Source organism: Xenopus laevis, chromosome 2L (genome assembly GCF_017654675.1).
Source record: "Xenopus laevis strain J_2021 chromosome 2L, Xenopus_laevis_v10.1, whole genome shotgun sequence".
Taxonomy (NCBI): Eukaryota; Metazoa; Chordata; class Amphibia; order Anura; family Pipidae; genus Xenopus; species Xenopus laevis.
The window spans coordinates 27,422,716-27,440,604 of record NC_054373.1 but is presented as its reverse complement, the minus strand read 5'-3'; the positions used below and the strand labels follow the sequence as shown (position 1 = coordinate 27,440,604).

The following is a 17,889-nucleotide window of genomic DNA, read 5'->3' as shown; positions in this document are numbered from 1 at the left end:
GTAAAATATTTGCTCAGAGAATGTGCTCACTCAAGTATAAATTCTCCTTTTATTCGATTATGTAAAAATACATTTCCATTAAAGTTTCTGTTTTGGTCTAAAACCTTTGTCAAAATGCTTCTCCACCTCAAGTTCATAAAGTTACCTAATTTAAACATACTATACCCTGTTAGGGTTGCCACCTTTAAGCTGGATGGAGACCCGACCTATGACTCAGAGGGGGCAGGTCGCGGAGGGGGCGATCATGATGTCGGGGGCGGGGCTATCGCCTATGGCCATGTCAATCATAGGGAATCCTGCCCAGTTTTCCTAATTTAAGAATAGTAGTTGAATCAAAACAGCTTCAGGCAGTAATTTTAAACTGCAATGTGTTGATTTAGCAGTGTAGGCACACTACATGTTTCGGGCATAACCCTTTATCAAGTGTAATTTAAGCAAGGCATGGTGGGAATTAAATACCTTCTTGATAACGCCAGCGCACAATGGCGCCAAATTTAAATGTATAAATAGCCAGTAAAGGCTTTCAGACATTGCCCGTGATAGAACTTGTTCTTGTGGTTTCCTGAGCCTTGTGCGTCTGCTTGAATTCTGATCTGATTATCCTTGTTTGACCCAGCCTGCTTCCTGACTATCTGTATCCTGACCTTTGCCTGCCTACGACTACTCTTCTGCTTTGATTGATTGATTGATCACCTGGTTTTTGACCCTTTGCCTGTTTGAAGATCCTTGCTATCTGCCTGCCTCGACCCAGCCTGCCTGACTACGATTCTGCCTTATCCCATTGTACCGTGACCTTCGGCCTAACTGACTTTAATAACTGTCGTGCCCCTTTGCCTGCCAGAACTCCTCGCCTTGCTCCTCTCGTAACGTCCAGGTGGCATCTTAGTACGCTGAGGGCTCCTCCTGAAGCCAAAGGCAGTCACGCTACTGGTGAAGCCGAGACATGGAGCATGGCACTAGTTCTGATTTAGGGTGCCGACCGTGACAATGAGTTATGGTCAATATAACAGCATTACATACAATTAAAAAGATGTAGTGGATAAATTCTAATGATAAAAGCCCTCATCCCTAGGATCATCGCACCAGATGGTATGCACAATATGGCCAAGCTTTTAACCACAGATACAAGCAACACATTTTATATCCAAAGGCAGCAAAGTATGGTCAAACATTTAACAACTGAAATGCACCAATGGATAGGGATCGAACTAAAATTCCACAACAGTATTCAATAAATTCTAAGCCAATTCGAAGACTAGCTTAATATTCTTTTCTTGAGGTTTCTGATAGGAATGTATGCAGTTATGCAAATGTTACATTCAGTATACACAAATATAGAAATGGCCTCTTAACACTTTTATGAAGTATATAAACATAACATCTAGGGTGAAACTTAAATTGTTATTTGGTTACTAGCATCAGTGTCCTTGGCAACTAGAAATTAGGATACCTGTGGGACTTGATTTGTATTGTTATGTTTCATTTAGGCTCTTGTTTATTGTTTCTTTTGTCATTCAAACAAAGGTCTGGGGTAAGTGACCCTAGCAATCAAATAGCATATTAAAACCTTAGAAAGTTATGAAGCGCAGAAATGAATCTTAGAACGTCATTTTCAACACCACAAAAAAAAAGCAAATTTTTAGGTGATCATCTCCTTTAGTAGCTATATACACAATGAAAACAAATTATTATTTACAAATTATTTTATATCCTTGAGCAATAGCAGAGGATGCTGGGTATTGTAGTTCATCTGAATAACAATAGGGCTCATGTATGAAGTTCAGTGTGCAAAGTGCAGTTATGGACACAATTTACCATGTTTTTCTACCCACAATGCAGCATTTTTCCTAGTCAATGAACAATTAAAAAGTATACGGAAATACCCATGGCTTCAGGGTCCTAGATTTTGCTTTATATTTGAAAGTAGAAGTGCTGGGACAGCAGGGTTAAGGGCTGTTAATCCGTTAAGGTGCATTAGTGATTAGTGTAAAATAAGGCACCTGAACTAGTTACAAACAGGTGTAAGGTGTAGTTGCTCATAGTGACCAGTTAGACTTTTGCAACAGAGCAAAGTGCTAATTGGTTGCTACAAGTTACAACTCTGGAGTAAAATTACTTTGAATTTGTGAATTTCTGCCCTTTCTGGGGCTCTCATTGCTTAGGATCATTGCTTGGATCATAAGGCAACAGATCTACAATACAACATTTAGATGAGTCAGGGCTAATTGTATGGATATGAGGTAACAGCCCTCTAGTTCTAATGCTGCCTGCCCCCTATCCATTATACACTGGAGTGGTTCTGCTCGGCTCTGCTATTCATCTAAGCAGAATGGCTGTAATCTGGAACTGTGGCTACTGCTGGAGAGCCGTCTTACTGGGAGTGTTGGGAGTTGTTGTCTCTCTTGCTCAGGATTTAACGACAACAGACGACTCTTTTTATGATGACCCAGACCTGATTTGTGGAGATGAGGGTATGGAGTATAGTGTTTCACCCATGCCGAATGCTTCCTTAAGGATCTTAGTACAAGGTAAGGGTCTGCAGTAACGTTTACCAAATAATATAAAAGCTTTCTATTCTTTACATTGTAATAAAACAACGTATTCCTCTTAAAGAGCCTGAAAACAAAGCGCAACACTCCATGTTGCACCTGTGAATAGGAAGCACCATAACCAGACCTCCTGTTAATACAGAGCTAGGGTTACCAACAACTATAGGCACCTGATTATACTGAGCACAACTCTGTGCTGAACTCTCTGTTGTAAGCAACAGCATTGCTTGGACACAGCAAATATTACAGAGAAGCCGATTAGTAAAATCTATGGGGCAAAAAAAGGTTAACATTTAAATTAGCTTTGCACCCACTAGGGTTGAAATAACACCTATATTCTGTTTTTTCTTGCATCCAGCACACACAGCCATAGGGCTCATTCTTATTCATACAATTATACTGCATCTAAATCTTCTTTGCTGAGGAATGGCTCCCGAATTTAGGGTGACAAAAGGGCACCCTTTAAACTGTTATTACTACATACCCTGCATCCTTAATACAAATTTTAGTTCTGCAACAGGTGGTATGCCAGAGGGTGTCTAGCTGCCCTTAGTAGAGACCTTTATATGGTGTGCATGTAGAGGGATCCCTACCTACTATAATCTATATAATTGAGCTGTCCTTAAAATACATGTTTGTATGCACTGTGTATTTATTCAGACTAGATAAAACATTGCACAGTGGAACAACTTTAAAAATTCAGGCTTCAGGGCTGGACTTCTTGCCAGCAGTTTAGCATCTCTGATTAATGCCCAGCCCTGCGTGCATCGGTTATATATATTTTGCTGATAATATTTATATATTCTTTGTTTTTCCTGCAGAAAGTGAATTGGGACTATTTTTTTTTTTGCTCGTAATCTCTTCTATTCTGGTAACTCCATGAAACTTTTCTTCACTGGCATATTCCAGATAGTGTCTCTACCTATCATTTAGATGACTTCTGAGTGATGACAGGTGGTTTTAGACACAAATATGAACAGATGCATGTCATCATGGGACACATTGCCTATCACCAGTCTTCTGATAACCCCGCTTTCACTTTTCCATTGGCCCAGATCTTAATCTCTGTCTGTAATAAGTGCTCTTTGGGGAAAAAGTCTTTGTCTTTGTAATGGAGTTGGAGACTTTTTTTTGTACTTGAAGCTGTACTGGCAATTGCAGAATGATGTAAAACTGTCTATTCATTCACAGAACATGATGGGAAGCTGAAAATCCTGGCAAATGATTCCAGCTGTGGGATTTGGGTTACCTCGAATTCCAATGGCTCTTTGCTCATAGACATGTATTATGATGGCTGCTACATTAAAAAGCAGGTAAATAAAAAACCAATGAGCCACTTCTGTATGTTGCCGAGTATAGGGTATTAGAGACATGTACCACTAAACAAAACAGATGGCATTAACGGGTTTCTAGTTCAGTTCTCAAAGGCTCCCAGGGCAGGTGTTTCTTCATTCATACAGCTACTTATCATTAGAGTCTGTGCCAAGCCAAATTATTATCTAAACTGGCAGCATATCAGGGGGACATCTACTCCATTGCACAAGAGCAGATACTGGAAAGGGCATTTCAGCAGCCACTTCTCATGTTGGACCTCTCTAGAATACTCCTGATCAAACGTATTGCCGATTGTGTTAGCCATCAAGACAGACTCTGAGACCTCATTAAAATCAGAATTCAGTAATGGGTTCCCATCTGAATTCTTGTTAAATATTTATTGCTAATCATGCATCTCAAATGCTCCAGTCAACCCTGGGACTGTCTTATATTCAAAGCAAAGTCACATTTTGTGTACTTCACCTGATTCAAAATACATATACAGGTTTGGGACCAGTTATCCAGAATGCTCGGGACCTGGGGTTTTCCAGATAACAGATCTTTCTGTAATTTGGATCTGTCTACTAAGTATACTAGAAAATCATGTTAACAAATAAATAGGATGGTTTTTGGCACCAATAATGATGAATTATATCTTAGTTCGGATCAAGGTACTGCTTTATTATTACAGAGAAATTTGGCTTTTGCATTTTTACTCTATATTTGATTAGCACCCAGGTTCTCTATCACCACCCCCCCCCCCTCTAGTTGCTGTTCATGGAATGTTAAAATGTGCTTAATGTTTACGGCAGGGTAATTACTATGGGATGACATTATTTATAGAACACAATACAACAGGAGAGTGGGAGGTGTATCAGAAGGAAGATCTGAGATGTCCATTTTGTCAAGGTAAAGATTCTTCTACAAAGTGTTTTAAACTTTATTTAACATTGTCCTAAATGGTATAAAACATGCACTTGTCACTGGAGTCCCATGTTATGTGACTGTGATTTTTAATATGCTTCACAGTTGGATAAAATACACACACACACATAAATTATGAATAATAATATACACAATAGCCATGAAAAAAACGTGTTGTTGGGGGGAGGGGGAAGCCCAGGGGTATTTGCCTAATTGTTCCATAAAGATGGTGGGATAAAATAATGCTGATCAAATCTTTAGCCTCTGATTGGATCACATGGGAAGCCTGTGCAGACCCATCAGAAAGGGGTTGTATCCTCACCTTGATGTGGTTCACTGGGATTCCCAGACTCCACAATCAATATCTGCCCAAACTCAGACCAATTATTGGTTAAACTCTTTCTGGTCTATATCTAGTCTGGAGGGTCAATAAGCTGCTGATTTCCAGTTAGGACGACAATGTTACAAACCAGATATTTGGCCCAGAGACCGAAATGTCACAGCTGACTTTTTCAGCATGTATTTGCATCTTTCTTAAAATGTTATTTATTTCATTATGTTAAGTAACATTTTATATACTGTGTCCTTTCTGCCTCGTTAGCAATGGACGCTCCTGCCCTAAATAAGTGCTCTGATGTGCCGAAGTCGGATAGATTTCCTTGTGCCGGCCCCACCTCTTCATCAGATTTCTGTCATCAAAGGGGCTGCTGTTATGACCAAAATGACTCTGTAACTCCATGTTATTATAATAACAAAGGTAAGGAAAAACTCACTTAAGCTAATGTAGACTATAGGAAATAGCCGCATACAGATTGCTATCACTCATATGTTGGTAAGAAAAAATGTAAATAATGTTTAGAGCTTGGATAATTATATACACTTTACACTGTGTCCGGCTACCCTGTTAAGGTCCTCTTGAAGTAATATTTAGGTCTGTTTAAAGCATTCCAGAAAAATTGAAGAAAGAACAGGGCTGTTTCGGCACTAAAACTGAGCCACAGGACTAGAAAAGTTTTAAGTTAAAAAATATATCTTTATTTTACAAAGTTAAAAATCTATACTTGCATCTCCATCCGCTCTACGCATTTTGTACCCACCAGGGCACTTAATCATGGGCTAGCCCGTGATATATTTATTTTTTTTAAAGGTTTTTATTTAAGTTTTCAAGGGAGGGGGGGAGAAAAAAACAAGTAATAACACGTAACACATGGTTCATATCCAAAATGCATAGTATACAGAGATTCCTCAATTGTATTTGTAAAAGTAAGACAAATACAGCATTGTTCATGGCAGGTTGCATCATTCATATCTCAACCGGGGTGGGGAATAGGTTACACCTAGTTAGCCAATGGGATTAACTAGGCATCTCTACCAGATTAGTGTCTAGCCAGGGGTTCCATATCTTTCAAATTTGGCAGGACAGCCCCAGACAATGCAAGTGAGTTTAAGGGATGGTAAGGTTTTGTTAATTAAATTAATCCAAGTGGCAACTGTTGGGGTGCTGTTTCCCAGCCAACCCATCACAACCAATTTCTTAGCGTAATACAATGCTGCCATGATAGATATATATATATATATAGATAGATAGATAGATAGATAGGCAGACTACTCATTCCGACTAAATGCCTGGAATCAATATGTGTGCCTTTACTCTAAAAAGGGGGAAAATCTAATAGTGGGGGACAATTTCTCGACTAGACTAATGCCAGTTCGATCCATTTCCATTAATTCTTGTTTTGCCTTGCAGTTACTGCTCAGTGCACAAGAGATGGAGTGTTCTCTCTTGCTATCAGCAAATATCTGACACAGCCACCGATTATTCTCAACTCTGTGCGATTTCCACGTGGAACCGGTGTCGCATGCAGCCCAGTGGCCCAAAATAATGCATTCCTCCTATTCCAGTTCCCACTGACAGCTTGTGGTACCACCCGTAATGTAAGTCAGAATTTGATAAAATGACATTATCCTTCTGGCTACAATCAATACATTTCTAACTTAAATACGAGTATGGGATCAGTTATCTGGAAACCCATTACCAAGAAAGCTCTGAATAACAGAAAGGCAGTTTCCCATACACCCCAAATAATCCAAATTTTTAAAAATGATTTTTCTTTAATTATAATAAAACAGTAACTTGTTGTTAATCCCAGTTAAGATAGAATTAATCCTTATTGGAAGCAGAACCAGCCTATTGGGTTTATTTAATGTTTACATGATTTTCTATTAGACTTAAAGTATGAAGATCCAAATGACAGAAATATCTGTTATCCGGAAAACCCCAGGTCCTGAGCATTCTGGATAATGGTGATAAAAGTAATATTTGATATTCTCCCAGACAGATATTTCTGTAAACTTTCCTTTAAAAATTACACCATCAACTCACAGCCATGGGTCAGTCCTAAATGAATGTATTTCACCTTATTTTATTATTGATTTATTTGTTCCGCACCATTTTGCTTCTTTAAAGCCATACTGACACAGTTTTAAAAGTCCTTTCTATGTCATCCCCCGGACCCAATATGTCGCACATTTTCTAACTGTATGATTTGATTTCATAATGTGATTTGCACGCCACATATATCTGTGACTGCTTTTGGACCCAGTATTTTTTTGTTATATACACCAGGATCTCAACATCACAATCATATTTAGTATGATATTTGTATTTATGGATATTTTATCTGGAGTCTCTGGCTAATTTTAACACCATCAAAAAGGATGAATTGTTTTGTTAACAGGAGGATGGATCAACCATAATCTATGAGAATAATCTGATGGCAGAAAAGTATGTTTCTACTTGGAATGGAGTATCAATATCCCGGGACAGCACTTTTAGGTGCGTTTCTTCCGTACTTTTACTAATTTCGTAACTTTACTAATTTGACTAATAAATGGTTATATATAGTGAATAAAGTACCCCCTCTTGTTAAATATAAGGATATTATAAGTTACCGAGGAGTTTCATGACCATATAAAAACACGAGGCCGAAGGGGGTACTTTATTTATTATAATACATACGTTTCAGTGAGTCATGTGACAGAACTCACCGTTTATAACTGATGACATCAGAACTCACCGTTTATAAGGATATAATTTACAAGATATTCATGGCTTTTGTGTATTTAAGATATAGATATATATTTATTAAAAGTGTTTTAGGAAATAAGTCCTACTGGGTGGTATTATCTATCATTTAGTTTCTACTTATTATAAAATGCTTGTTGTCTGGAAAAGTAAAAGACACTGTTAATAAATAGTGAATAAAGTAACCCCTATTGTAAAATATAAGGATATTATAAGTCACAGAGGAGTTCCTTGACCATATTAAAGAACAAGTGTTTTTATACAGGTGACTTCTAATATCCTCATATTTTCCAACAAGGAGTACTTTATCTATTATAATACACAAGTATGTTTCAAAAACTCACGGTTTATAACTGATGACATCACTAGTCACCATTTATAAGGATTTATAAGGATAAAATTTACAAGATATTCATGCCTTTTGTGTATTATTATGGGATAAACATACCTAACACGGGTTCTAATAAAAAGAAACCCTAATTAAAGAAACCCTAATTAAATATTCTACACAGTATTTAAGCAACAATTCTAAAAACTAGCTAGCATACTGTATGGATTATACACGCGTAACGCCTGTGTTTGATTTAGGTTGTACATTCAGTGCAGATTCAGCGCTGCCAGCTTTGTGCCTGTGAATGTCGTGGTCTATACACCCCCACCACCCCTTCCGGCCTCTAGCTCTGGCCTTCTCACATTGGAAATGAGGATAGCAAAAGGTAACTGCTCACTTCTATCTGCCGCGGCGTTACTCTGCATATTGTGCCCTCACTCTTTGCACATACATCTAATAGTGGTGAATTTTCAAGTAACTGAATTGCTAATTTCATGTTTCAGGTGCTAGAATTGCTTACAAAAAGTACAGATGGGAGAAAAGTCACAAAACTACTATTGGTATTTTCAGGTAGCAGGGAAACAAATTCTACAGATTTTGCTCCATAAGTGCAGGAAAGATGAAATAATCCTAATTTACAGTGGATCTTGTGACTCAACAGCAACAAAGCCCCCTTGAAAACTATATACACAGATATATCTGTCTCTGCTAGATACCAATACCATATCAGTTATCTAATACAGTGGCCACAACTAACCTTTAGTAATATCCATGGGCAGTTCAGCTGTACACGGCAAAGTAATCCGCATAGATAAAGAACAAATCGGCACATAATGATGTTTTATTCCTCTGACTATAGTTCTATAAATAATAAGAGCAAATATATGAGTCATTATATGTGTGAACAACAGCGTCCGCTCAAGATCCTGCATAATAATTTTTGAAAAATGAACAACACAAATTGGCAATATCACACATAAAAACATTTATTAGGTGCTTAGAAGACTAAAATTTAATAACAGAGGTGTCTGAGCCCCCCTCATAAAGAATTTCGCGCCATTGGGTACATTTTGATGAGGCCCCCAGAATCTGCCATGCTATGTTATCACGAGAGAGGCAGATAATAGACTCCTATGTATTTCTCACTCTTCCCCCCCCCCCCTCCCCATGGAGGCATATGTTTTGCCCCACTGTTTGTAAATCAACCCCAGTACTATTTACTTAAGGTTACCAAAGTGAAAACAAATCAATGCTTATGACAAAATAATGATATTGTATTGAATTCCACATTTAAGAGGGTTATTCATCAAAGGTCGAAGAGTTTTATATACCCTGAATGAACTCGAGTTGATCGAGTTTTCGGGCAAAACCCTCTGAAAAAACTCGAATAGCATGAAGGCTATTAACGTCTTCAAATGGTTCAAGGGACCTCTGCCATGGACTCCTACATGAACTCGACAGGTTTTAGATGGTGTATTTTCGGATTCAAGCTATTTTTTTAGGGTCGAGGTATAATAAATCTCGAAAAATATTGTTGTTTTTTTTTCATCCGAAAATGTGCATTTTGACTGAAAAACTTGAAAACTTTAATTTTAGTGAAAAACACGACTCGAAACGTAATAAATCTGCCCCTAAATGTTTTAAGAGCGAGGCTCCTTTTATGGAAAGCCCTTAGTATCACAAATATTCCCCTTTAATAGATATCACTTGTATTGTAATGCGTGTGTGTTACACAATAGTTATAGGACCTGTTATCCAGAATGCTTAGGACCTGGGGATTTCTCTATAACAAATCTTTTCGTAATTTGGATCGTCATACTTTGTCTTCTAAAGTTAGATTTAAACGTGAATTAAACCTAGTAGGATTGTTTTGCCTTCAATAAGGATTAAGTATCTTGGTTTTGGATAAATAACAAGGCACTGTTTTATAATTACAGTGAAAAGGGGCATTTTTAAAAATGTGGATCATTTGGATTAAATGGAGTCTACGGGAGATGAACTTTCCATAATTCAAAGCTTTCTGGATAATAGGTTTCCTGGGTTAACAGATCCCATACCTGTGCAGGTTTAATTCTTTGGCTTCTTGTTTTTCAGACCAGCAGTATGTGGAATACTATACAGTAAGCGATTACCCTGTCAGAAAAGTTCTCCGGGATCCTATCTTTGTAGAGGTTCGTATCCTTCACAGGAACGACCCAGCACTGACATTAATTCTGGAACACTGCTGGGCAAACCCTTCTGAAAATCCTTTACAGCAACCCCAGTGGCCAATTCTAACTAGCCGGTGAGTTCTAAAATAAATCCTTCATTTAAAACCTCTGTAATATGCTGTTTCATTCCGGTACTCATCAAAGTTTTACAGGCTTTAAATGCACACATGCAATTCTGAAGGAGATTCAGTAAAACTACTCTTATGCCTTTTTTAGTTTTTGAAAAGAGATTTTGAATTTTTTTTATTTCCTTTTGCCAATTCCATAAATAGGGAAAGTATACCCAAAAATAAGGCTTTGATTTCATTGTAACACTATGCAAATAACTGATACTGTACATGTTTTGGAAAACCGTTTGGATGATGAAGATAGGTGTTGAATTTTGTTTCATTTTCATTCTCACTCTGGGACAGTATACCCAAAGATATGTGAGAATTAAAGGGATACTGACATGATGATACGTATATATCAACCCGAGACCTTATTTTCTAGGGATGACTTGCTTTTGTTTTTTGTTTTTTTGAAACGCGTGTTCCAGCTGTAGATCCTTCCAAACTTTGACACTTGACTTTATGTACAGTAACTTAGGAAGTCAAGTAGATTTCTGTATTCCCCTATGCAAGTCCAACAAACTAACTTTCCAGGTTCATTCATGTATTTTTGGGGGTGGCAGTGTCAATCCCAGAAAATCAGCTCCTAGGAATGCATAGTATATTGTTCTTAGCGCCTCTCAAAATAAGAACAGTTTGGTTACACTGTTAATCTGCAGAATTGCGCTGTTTAGATTTGCCTCTGGAACGTGACCTTATACCTCTCTGGTTTTTTAGAATGCATCAGTGATGTAGGGGGAGGAGACCCCACACGGGCTAGCTCATGTGAGTAACAATATGACCTATTTTTGCTCATGATAATGTTGCCTTAAACATTGTGGATATTCAGAGGAAATCCCTGAATGGATATTTTATATGGACTCCAATGCAAATTATTATAAAGCCTTTAAAGTTCTTCCACGTTATATATTTCAATACTCTAGCACTGATTTATTACCAGGTGCTATATTGCACGAGGGCTGAAAATTAAAGCTGCACTCTGATGCAAGACTCTGGTACAAAATTATTTTATTAATATATATATATGCTACTAATTGCTATCTATGTTACCCATAGCAAACAATCAGAATTCTCATTGGTTACTATGAGCAACTGCATTGGTGCAATTTAGTAGCTATGTTAGTAAATTAGCTCCTGTCTTTTAAGTTAGGGGGCTGAAACGAAACAATATGTAATAACTGTTGTAAATGCTAAAAGTTTTAAAGATTAATTAAGCCAAACAAATTTTTTGGGTATACTTCCCTTCCCCCTTCCATTTCTTTGTTGGTTAAGCCTTTTTATTTTGACTACAGCAAACCCGAATTTTTTGCATTTGATGCCTGAAAACCACGGAAAATCGAGTTTTTGCAGAAAGCCATTGACATTTACATGAATGTGGCAGGTTTTAGATGGGAATATTTTTTTGGACTTGGGACAGATTCAACGCATAATCACAAAAAAATGCATCTTTTTGGGGTTTTTGGCGTCAAAATAGACGCTGGGAGAAAAAAATTGTGCCTTAATATATAGCCACCTTAACTCTTTGACAAATGGGCCTCTAATAGTCTGGTCCAATTTTATCTAAGGTCGAATTTCACATTCATTTGAGTTTTTAAAAACTCCCCTAAACTCAAAATTTATTAATAAAATTGATTTATTTTTTTTAATCGGATGAACTGAATCGGGCCAAAAACTCGAATTGAATTTGAATCAAATTTGATTCGAATTTAAAAAACTTGTTTTGAGTTTTTTCTCCAAAAAAACTTGAATCTCAGGAAGGCTGCAAATAGCTCCAGATTGATCCCTGGACCTCTCCCAATTCTGCAGGTTTTAGGTGGCAAATAGTCTAATTCAAATTCTTAAAGGGCCAGAGTATGATAAATCTTGAAAATCAAATTCAAATTTTTTAAAAAAACTTGAATAGAATTTGAATAACTCCCTAGCCAAATTTGACAGTATTGACCATAAAAAATTAGAAATTTTGAATTTTCAATTCGACCCTTGATAAATCTACCCCTTAATGTACCGTGACCTCACAGCAACCATTAATTTTAACTGGAAAAAGGGTGCTGCTGTGTGCGCCAGATGCTTCAATAAGGCATGCTCCACCTGTATTCATTTTGCATATGGATCAGTTACTCACATTTCTGTCTTCAGGTGTCCATCTGCTGGGGACAATTACAAAACTGAACTGCTCCCATTAAGTGGCAGAGAAGACTTTCCTTACTATTATAAACGATTCATTGTCAGGACCTTCACGTTTGTTAATCCTATCTCACAGCAAGTTTTAGACGGATTGGTAAGTGGAACGATCTGCTTCTTTACATTGATGATCAATCAGATTACCTATCCTGTTGCTTGGATGCTGGAATTTCATTCACCATAGGGAAAACAAGATGATTTTTGACTTGCATTCAAAGCAAGTTGTATCATAGCACATTTGATTAGAATAAGGAATAAAAGAGCAACAGAGCTGCATGTGTTTAGCGGAGAAAAGAGATTTCTGAGGGCTGTGTTTGTCATAGTCTTCTTATATCATTTCAGCCCTGTTAATTTCTAGTATCTATTTAATACAGGTATGGGACCTGCTATCCAGAATACCTGGGGTTTGTCAAATAACTGATCATTCCATAATCGTACCTTGAGTTTACTAGAAATTCATTCCAACTTTAATTAAACCCAATAGGCTGGTTTTGCTTCCAATAACAATCAATTATATCTTAGTTTGGATCAAGTACAAGCAACTATTTTATTATTACAGAGAAAAGGGAAATCATTTTTTAAAAATTTGGATTATGTGGATAAAATTGAGTCTATGGGTGGCGGCATTTCCGTAATTTGGAGATTTATGGATAACTGATTTCCTGATCCCCTAATTGTACACAGGAGATGTGGACGGCACAATCTGCATGCAGACTAATCTCCTGTTTATTTTCTAGGTATATATACACTGCAGTGCATCCACCTGTACACCTTCCTCTTTGGACTCCTGCATGGATAATTGCACAGCTTCAAGGAGTAAGAGGTCCCCCAAGATATATAAAATAAGTCTCTTATTTACTAACAGTGGGCAACTATGCACCCATGCATTTTTTTTTTTTTACCCACAGAAGGTAGTTGCTGTTGGGTACTGCCCCCTGTGTTACCTTGTTTTAATTTCTCATATGTGCAAGAATGAAGTGTTTTTTTGTATATATTAAACTAGCAAGAGTATACTGCTAGTGATGTCATTGCTCCTAAGTGCTTGTAACCCTATGCTGCAAATTAGAAAATGGAAATGTATACAGTGTAAGCTAAATGACACCTCCATAGTTGGGGAAACCAACACAGGCCAAGCTTTCTCCAAAGCAGTTGCCCTTTGCCCCACCTTGTAATACAATCTGGTGTGTTTCTTGAATAAATCACAGTATTTCCCCTCTATCATTCTAAGGTCTGGCAATAGAAATGGGGATCTATAGGGTTGTTTGATATTCTATGATAAACTGCAGCTAACCTTTATATTCTTAATGATAAGAAATATTAGAAATAACTAGCAATAAAAAAGTGTAATGATAAAATAGAAGCCTTGCTGTTTGTTTGTTATTTTGCCGGGGTCAGCGACCCGGACAACCAGATAGTTGCAGGCCTGAAAACAGCAGGATTGGAAGACAAATAATTAAAAAAAACATCAGAAAAACGAATTGAAGACCAAGTCAGAAGTTGCTTGGAATAGGTCCAATCTATAACAAAATAAACTTTTATTTATAGGTGAACTTCTATTTTTGTAACTGCTGCTAATTTGGCCATTCGATTAAAAAGATACAAGCATGAGTGCACAATTCAAATAAACAGGTATTTTTGCATTGGTGAACATGAGTTAATTTGCTGGTGTATATTTTGACAGCCAAAAGAAGTGCCTATAGCTTGGAACAGCTGAGTATTATATCTGTAGAGGGACCGATTGAATTCCATCGCTATGAACATAAGCAAAAAGGTACTTTCTGTATTTGTGTATTTACTTTGGGGAGTTTGGGGAAACATGAAGCTTATTGTAATAATGGACGAAACAAAGTTCTACAACAACTTACTATCAGGCTAAAGTCTCAGTGACTCTATTATTATATACTATATATTACACTATTTCTTTTTTAAAGATGCAGCTGAATGTGGGCAGCCAGTAGACTTGTCAGTGGACTCAATCCAAAGCAAGCTCCTTTTAGTTAAGGGAAAAAAAAATTTGAACGGTACCTTGATGGTCCAGAGCCAATTAGACATGCCTGGGTTTATAACGGCAATCTCTTCTAAGCCTGACCCCAAATGCCTCATATTGCCTGGCTTTTACCGCTCTGTGATCTTGTTTTTATCACTTTTTCTCTTCTAGAAATTGTTCATTCCGGTTATTATACAAGAACAGAGTGTGCCGTTGCTGCAGTTGGTCTATTATTTGGAAGCATCACTGGATTCATCATTTTAGTATGGACATTAAGAAGACAAACACGCTTTAGAACTCCAAATCAACATGTTTAATTAAACCACTCCAACCACATTTCTTTGTGTCAATGAATGAAGAACTAAAATTGCATGGAGCTGATTTAATTTTTTTTTAATTATTAATATGATATGTAAAGTAATCATGATTGAGAACAAAATGAAGACACGGGTAAACTGCTAAGAATTAGTCAGGAAAAAAACCAACCCAAACCATGTACAAATCCCTTTTCTCAAATGAGATGAGCAAAGGTTTAGAGATGCCGTCAAAATGAGTAGGCATTTATAGCACAAGATTAAAAGGGTGTCTGTCTACTTTCCCAAGGTTGTTTTGCTGGTTGCTATGCATTTACCCTTGAATAATTGTTTTTTTTTCGTCAGAAATTATTTTTATATATACAACTATTAGTGTCTTCTTACTAGAAGTCTAGAGTGCTGCTCTCTTTGCACAATTTCTGTTTGTAATCCCAGAATACCTATACTAATAACAAATAAATGCTTGCCTGCCAAAGAAGCCTGGTATTAGAGCAATAAAGATGTCAATTAATCTTATACAAAAAATAAAATTAAATTGTTTGGTCACAGTCCAGCAGATCTTCTTCATAAGATAGGTGGCTCAGGAGAAGAAGAGCAATTATTTTTTTCATGGTCACTCTCAGAAGCCAAAGTTGATATGGGGAAGGGGTTACCTTTTTTTTTTTTTTAAAAAAATGCATCAGTTAATAGTGCTGCACAAGCAGAATTCTTCACTGAAATCCGACTCTCAAAAGAGAAAAATGATTTTTTTTTTATATTTAATTTTGAAATCTGACATGGGGTTAGACATATTGTCAGTTTTCCAGCTGCCCCCAGTCGTGTGACTTGTGTCACTCTTTACTGCTGTACTGCAAGTTAGAGTGTTATCATCCCCCCAGCAGCCCATCAGCAGAACAATGGGAAGGTAACTAGCTTCCTAACACAAGATAACAGCTCCCTGGTAGATTTAAAGGAGAAGGAAAGCTACGGAGGCATTTTATTGCCAATATATTAGCTGCAATAGTGCAAGCTAGAATGCTATATTTATTCTGTAGAATGTTTTACCATACCTGAGTAAAAAGCTCTAGAAACTCTCTGTTTGTTTAGGATAGGAGCTGCAGTATTAACGTGGTGTGACATCACTTCCTGCCTGAGTCTCTCCCTGCTCTGGGCTCAGATTACAGCAGAGAAGGGAGGGGCGGGGGAAGAGGAACAAACTGAGCATGCTCTTGCCCAGCGCAATGAGGTTTAAGCTGAAGGCAGGAAGTCTGATACAGAAGCCCATGTGTACACAATAGAAGGAACGAAATGCAGTGTTTCTTTTGACAGGGGAGTCAGAGCAGCATTACTTTGGGGGTTTACTGATATATTTAGATGGACCTTTCTGATAAGGTTTACTTAGTTTTAACCTTGCCTTCTCCTTTAAGAACAGCACTCAATAGTAAAATCCAGGTCCCACTGCGACACATTCAGTTACATTGAGTAGGAGAAACAACAGCCTGCCAGAAAGCAGTTCCATCTTAAAGTGCTGGCTCTTTCTGAAAGCACATGATCAGGCAAGATGACCTGAGATGGCGCCTACACACCAATATTACAACTAAAAAAAATACACTTGTTGGTTCAGGAATGACATTTAACATGGTAGTGTGAATTATTTGCAGTGTAATTTAGAAATAAAAACGACATAATAAAATCACAGAATCCCTTTAACTAGGGTAGGCCTAAATAAAACTTGCAGAAAAAATGCAAGGAACAGAATCCAGTGATAATATGAGCTTTCACCGAAAACCAAACTTCACTCCAAAAGACTAGGATCTTCCCAAAGCCAGAGTGTTTAGGTGACAATATAATTATCTGCTGGAGTAACCACAGACCAAATAAATAAGTAATACTAGGAGTAGTTGGGTAAAGCCCTGTTTGGTTTAGCTATTATGCAGTAATAGACAACCTGTAGATCTCCAGTTATTTCTGAGTTACGTGTCCATTCTATTGGGTCAGCTGGTAATTATGACTGGTTTGTTGCATCATTTACTTGTGTGACTGCTGGGTGGATCATTCTAAAGTAGGGATGCAATAAATCCACTATTTCAGGATTCAGCTGAATCCCAGAATCCTTTATGAAAGATTTGGCTGTAAACAAAACTGAATCCTAATTTATTATTAATAATAATATTATTTATTAATAATATTAGTGACGGGAAGCGGGAAAAAAACAAACATTGTTTACGTCCTTGTTTGTGACCAAAAGTGTGATTTCCCTTCCTACCTCTAATTTGCATATTCAAATTTGCATGCACAAATTATACTATATGTGCTCTACCATTTTCCCATTCGGTTTCTTAACGGTTTCCTCACCAGGTTAATTGTTGGTGTCAACCAAAGCATTTGATTACAGTTAGTAGCAATTAAATTGTGAAACTATTAGGGTAGGACTACACAAATGATTCCGTCGCGATCCATCGCGCTGCGACAAAACGCATGCGACAAACCTTATTTTTGAGGCATGCATTTTGTCGCAGCGTGTCAGATCGCGCCAGAATAGTTTGTGTAGTCCTAACCTTATAAAGTAATTTCCCTTTATTAGCAGGGAACTATACACACCACGCAGACCCATTTTTTTTAAACCGCAACCCATAGGTTAAAATCCCTGGCCTTAGACTATTGGCAGTGGGTATTTTAAAAAAACTCTGAGAATCATCTTTGCTCACTTCTAATCTTAATGGGAATACTGTGAGTAGCCCAGGGTCTCAGATTAGTGAACCCAAGAAATGTGCTTTGCCCTGCTACTTTTCCAAGGGAAAAAACACTGAAATAACACCAATAAGCAAAACATTATCTGGTTCATTAAAAACAATGTTGAAAACAGATGTCCACCAATTGCTTGTTAGTAGAGAACTTATGATCC

At 37.4% G+C, this 17,889-nt stretch overlaps 1 protein-coding gene across 1 annotated transcript; it reads left to right on the top strand.

The window, feature by feature from the left end:
* Nucleotides 1-2,023: 2,023 nt before the first annotated feature.
* LOC108707913 (zona pellucida sperm-binding protein 4) lies at nt 2,024-15,554 on the top strand. Its single transcript, XM_018246008.2, has 12 exons — nt 2,024-2,528; nt 3,741-3,862; nt 4,676-4,772; nt 5,389-5,544; nt 6,535-6,722; nt 7,526-7,623; nt 8,461-8,588; nt 10,298-10,487; nt 12,660-12,801; nt 13,442-13,520; nt 14,386-14,475; nt 14,863-15,554. Exons 1-12 carry the CDS (start codon nt 2,261-2,263, stop codon nt 15,006-15,008), a joined length of 1,704 nt encoding a protein of 567 aa, XP_018101497.1. The 5' UTR covers nt 2,024-2,260; the 3' UTR covers nt 15,009-15,554.
* The last annotated feature ends 2,335 nt before the right edge of the window (nt 15,555-17,889 follow it).

Coding starts and splice junctions, on each gene's coding strand:
- LOC108707913 (XM_018246008.2), top strand. CDS start 2,261: ATGCTGCCTGCCCCCTATCCATTATACACTGGAGTGGTTCTGCTCGGC. Junction 2,529..3,740: donor CTTAAGGATCTTAGTACAAG/GTAAGGGTCTGC, acceptor ATTCATTCACAG/AACATGATGGGAAGCTGAAA. Junction 10,488..12,659: donor TGGCCAATTCTAACTAGCCG/GTGAGTTCTAAA, acceptor TTCTGTCTTCAG/GTGTCCATCTGCTGGGGACA.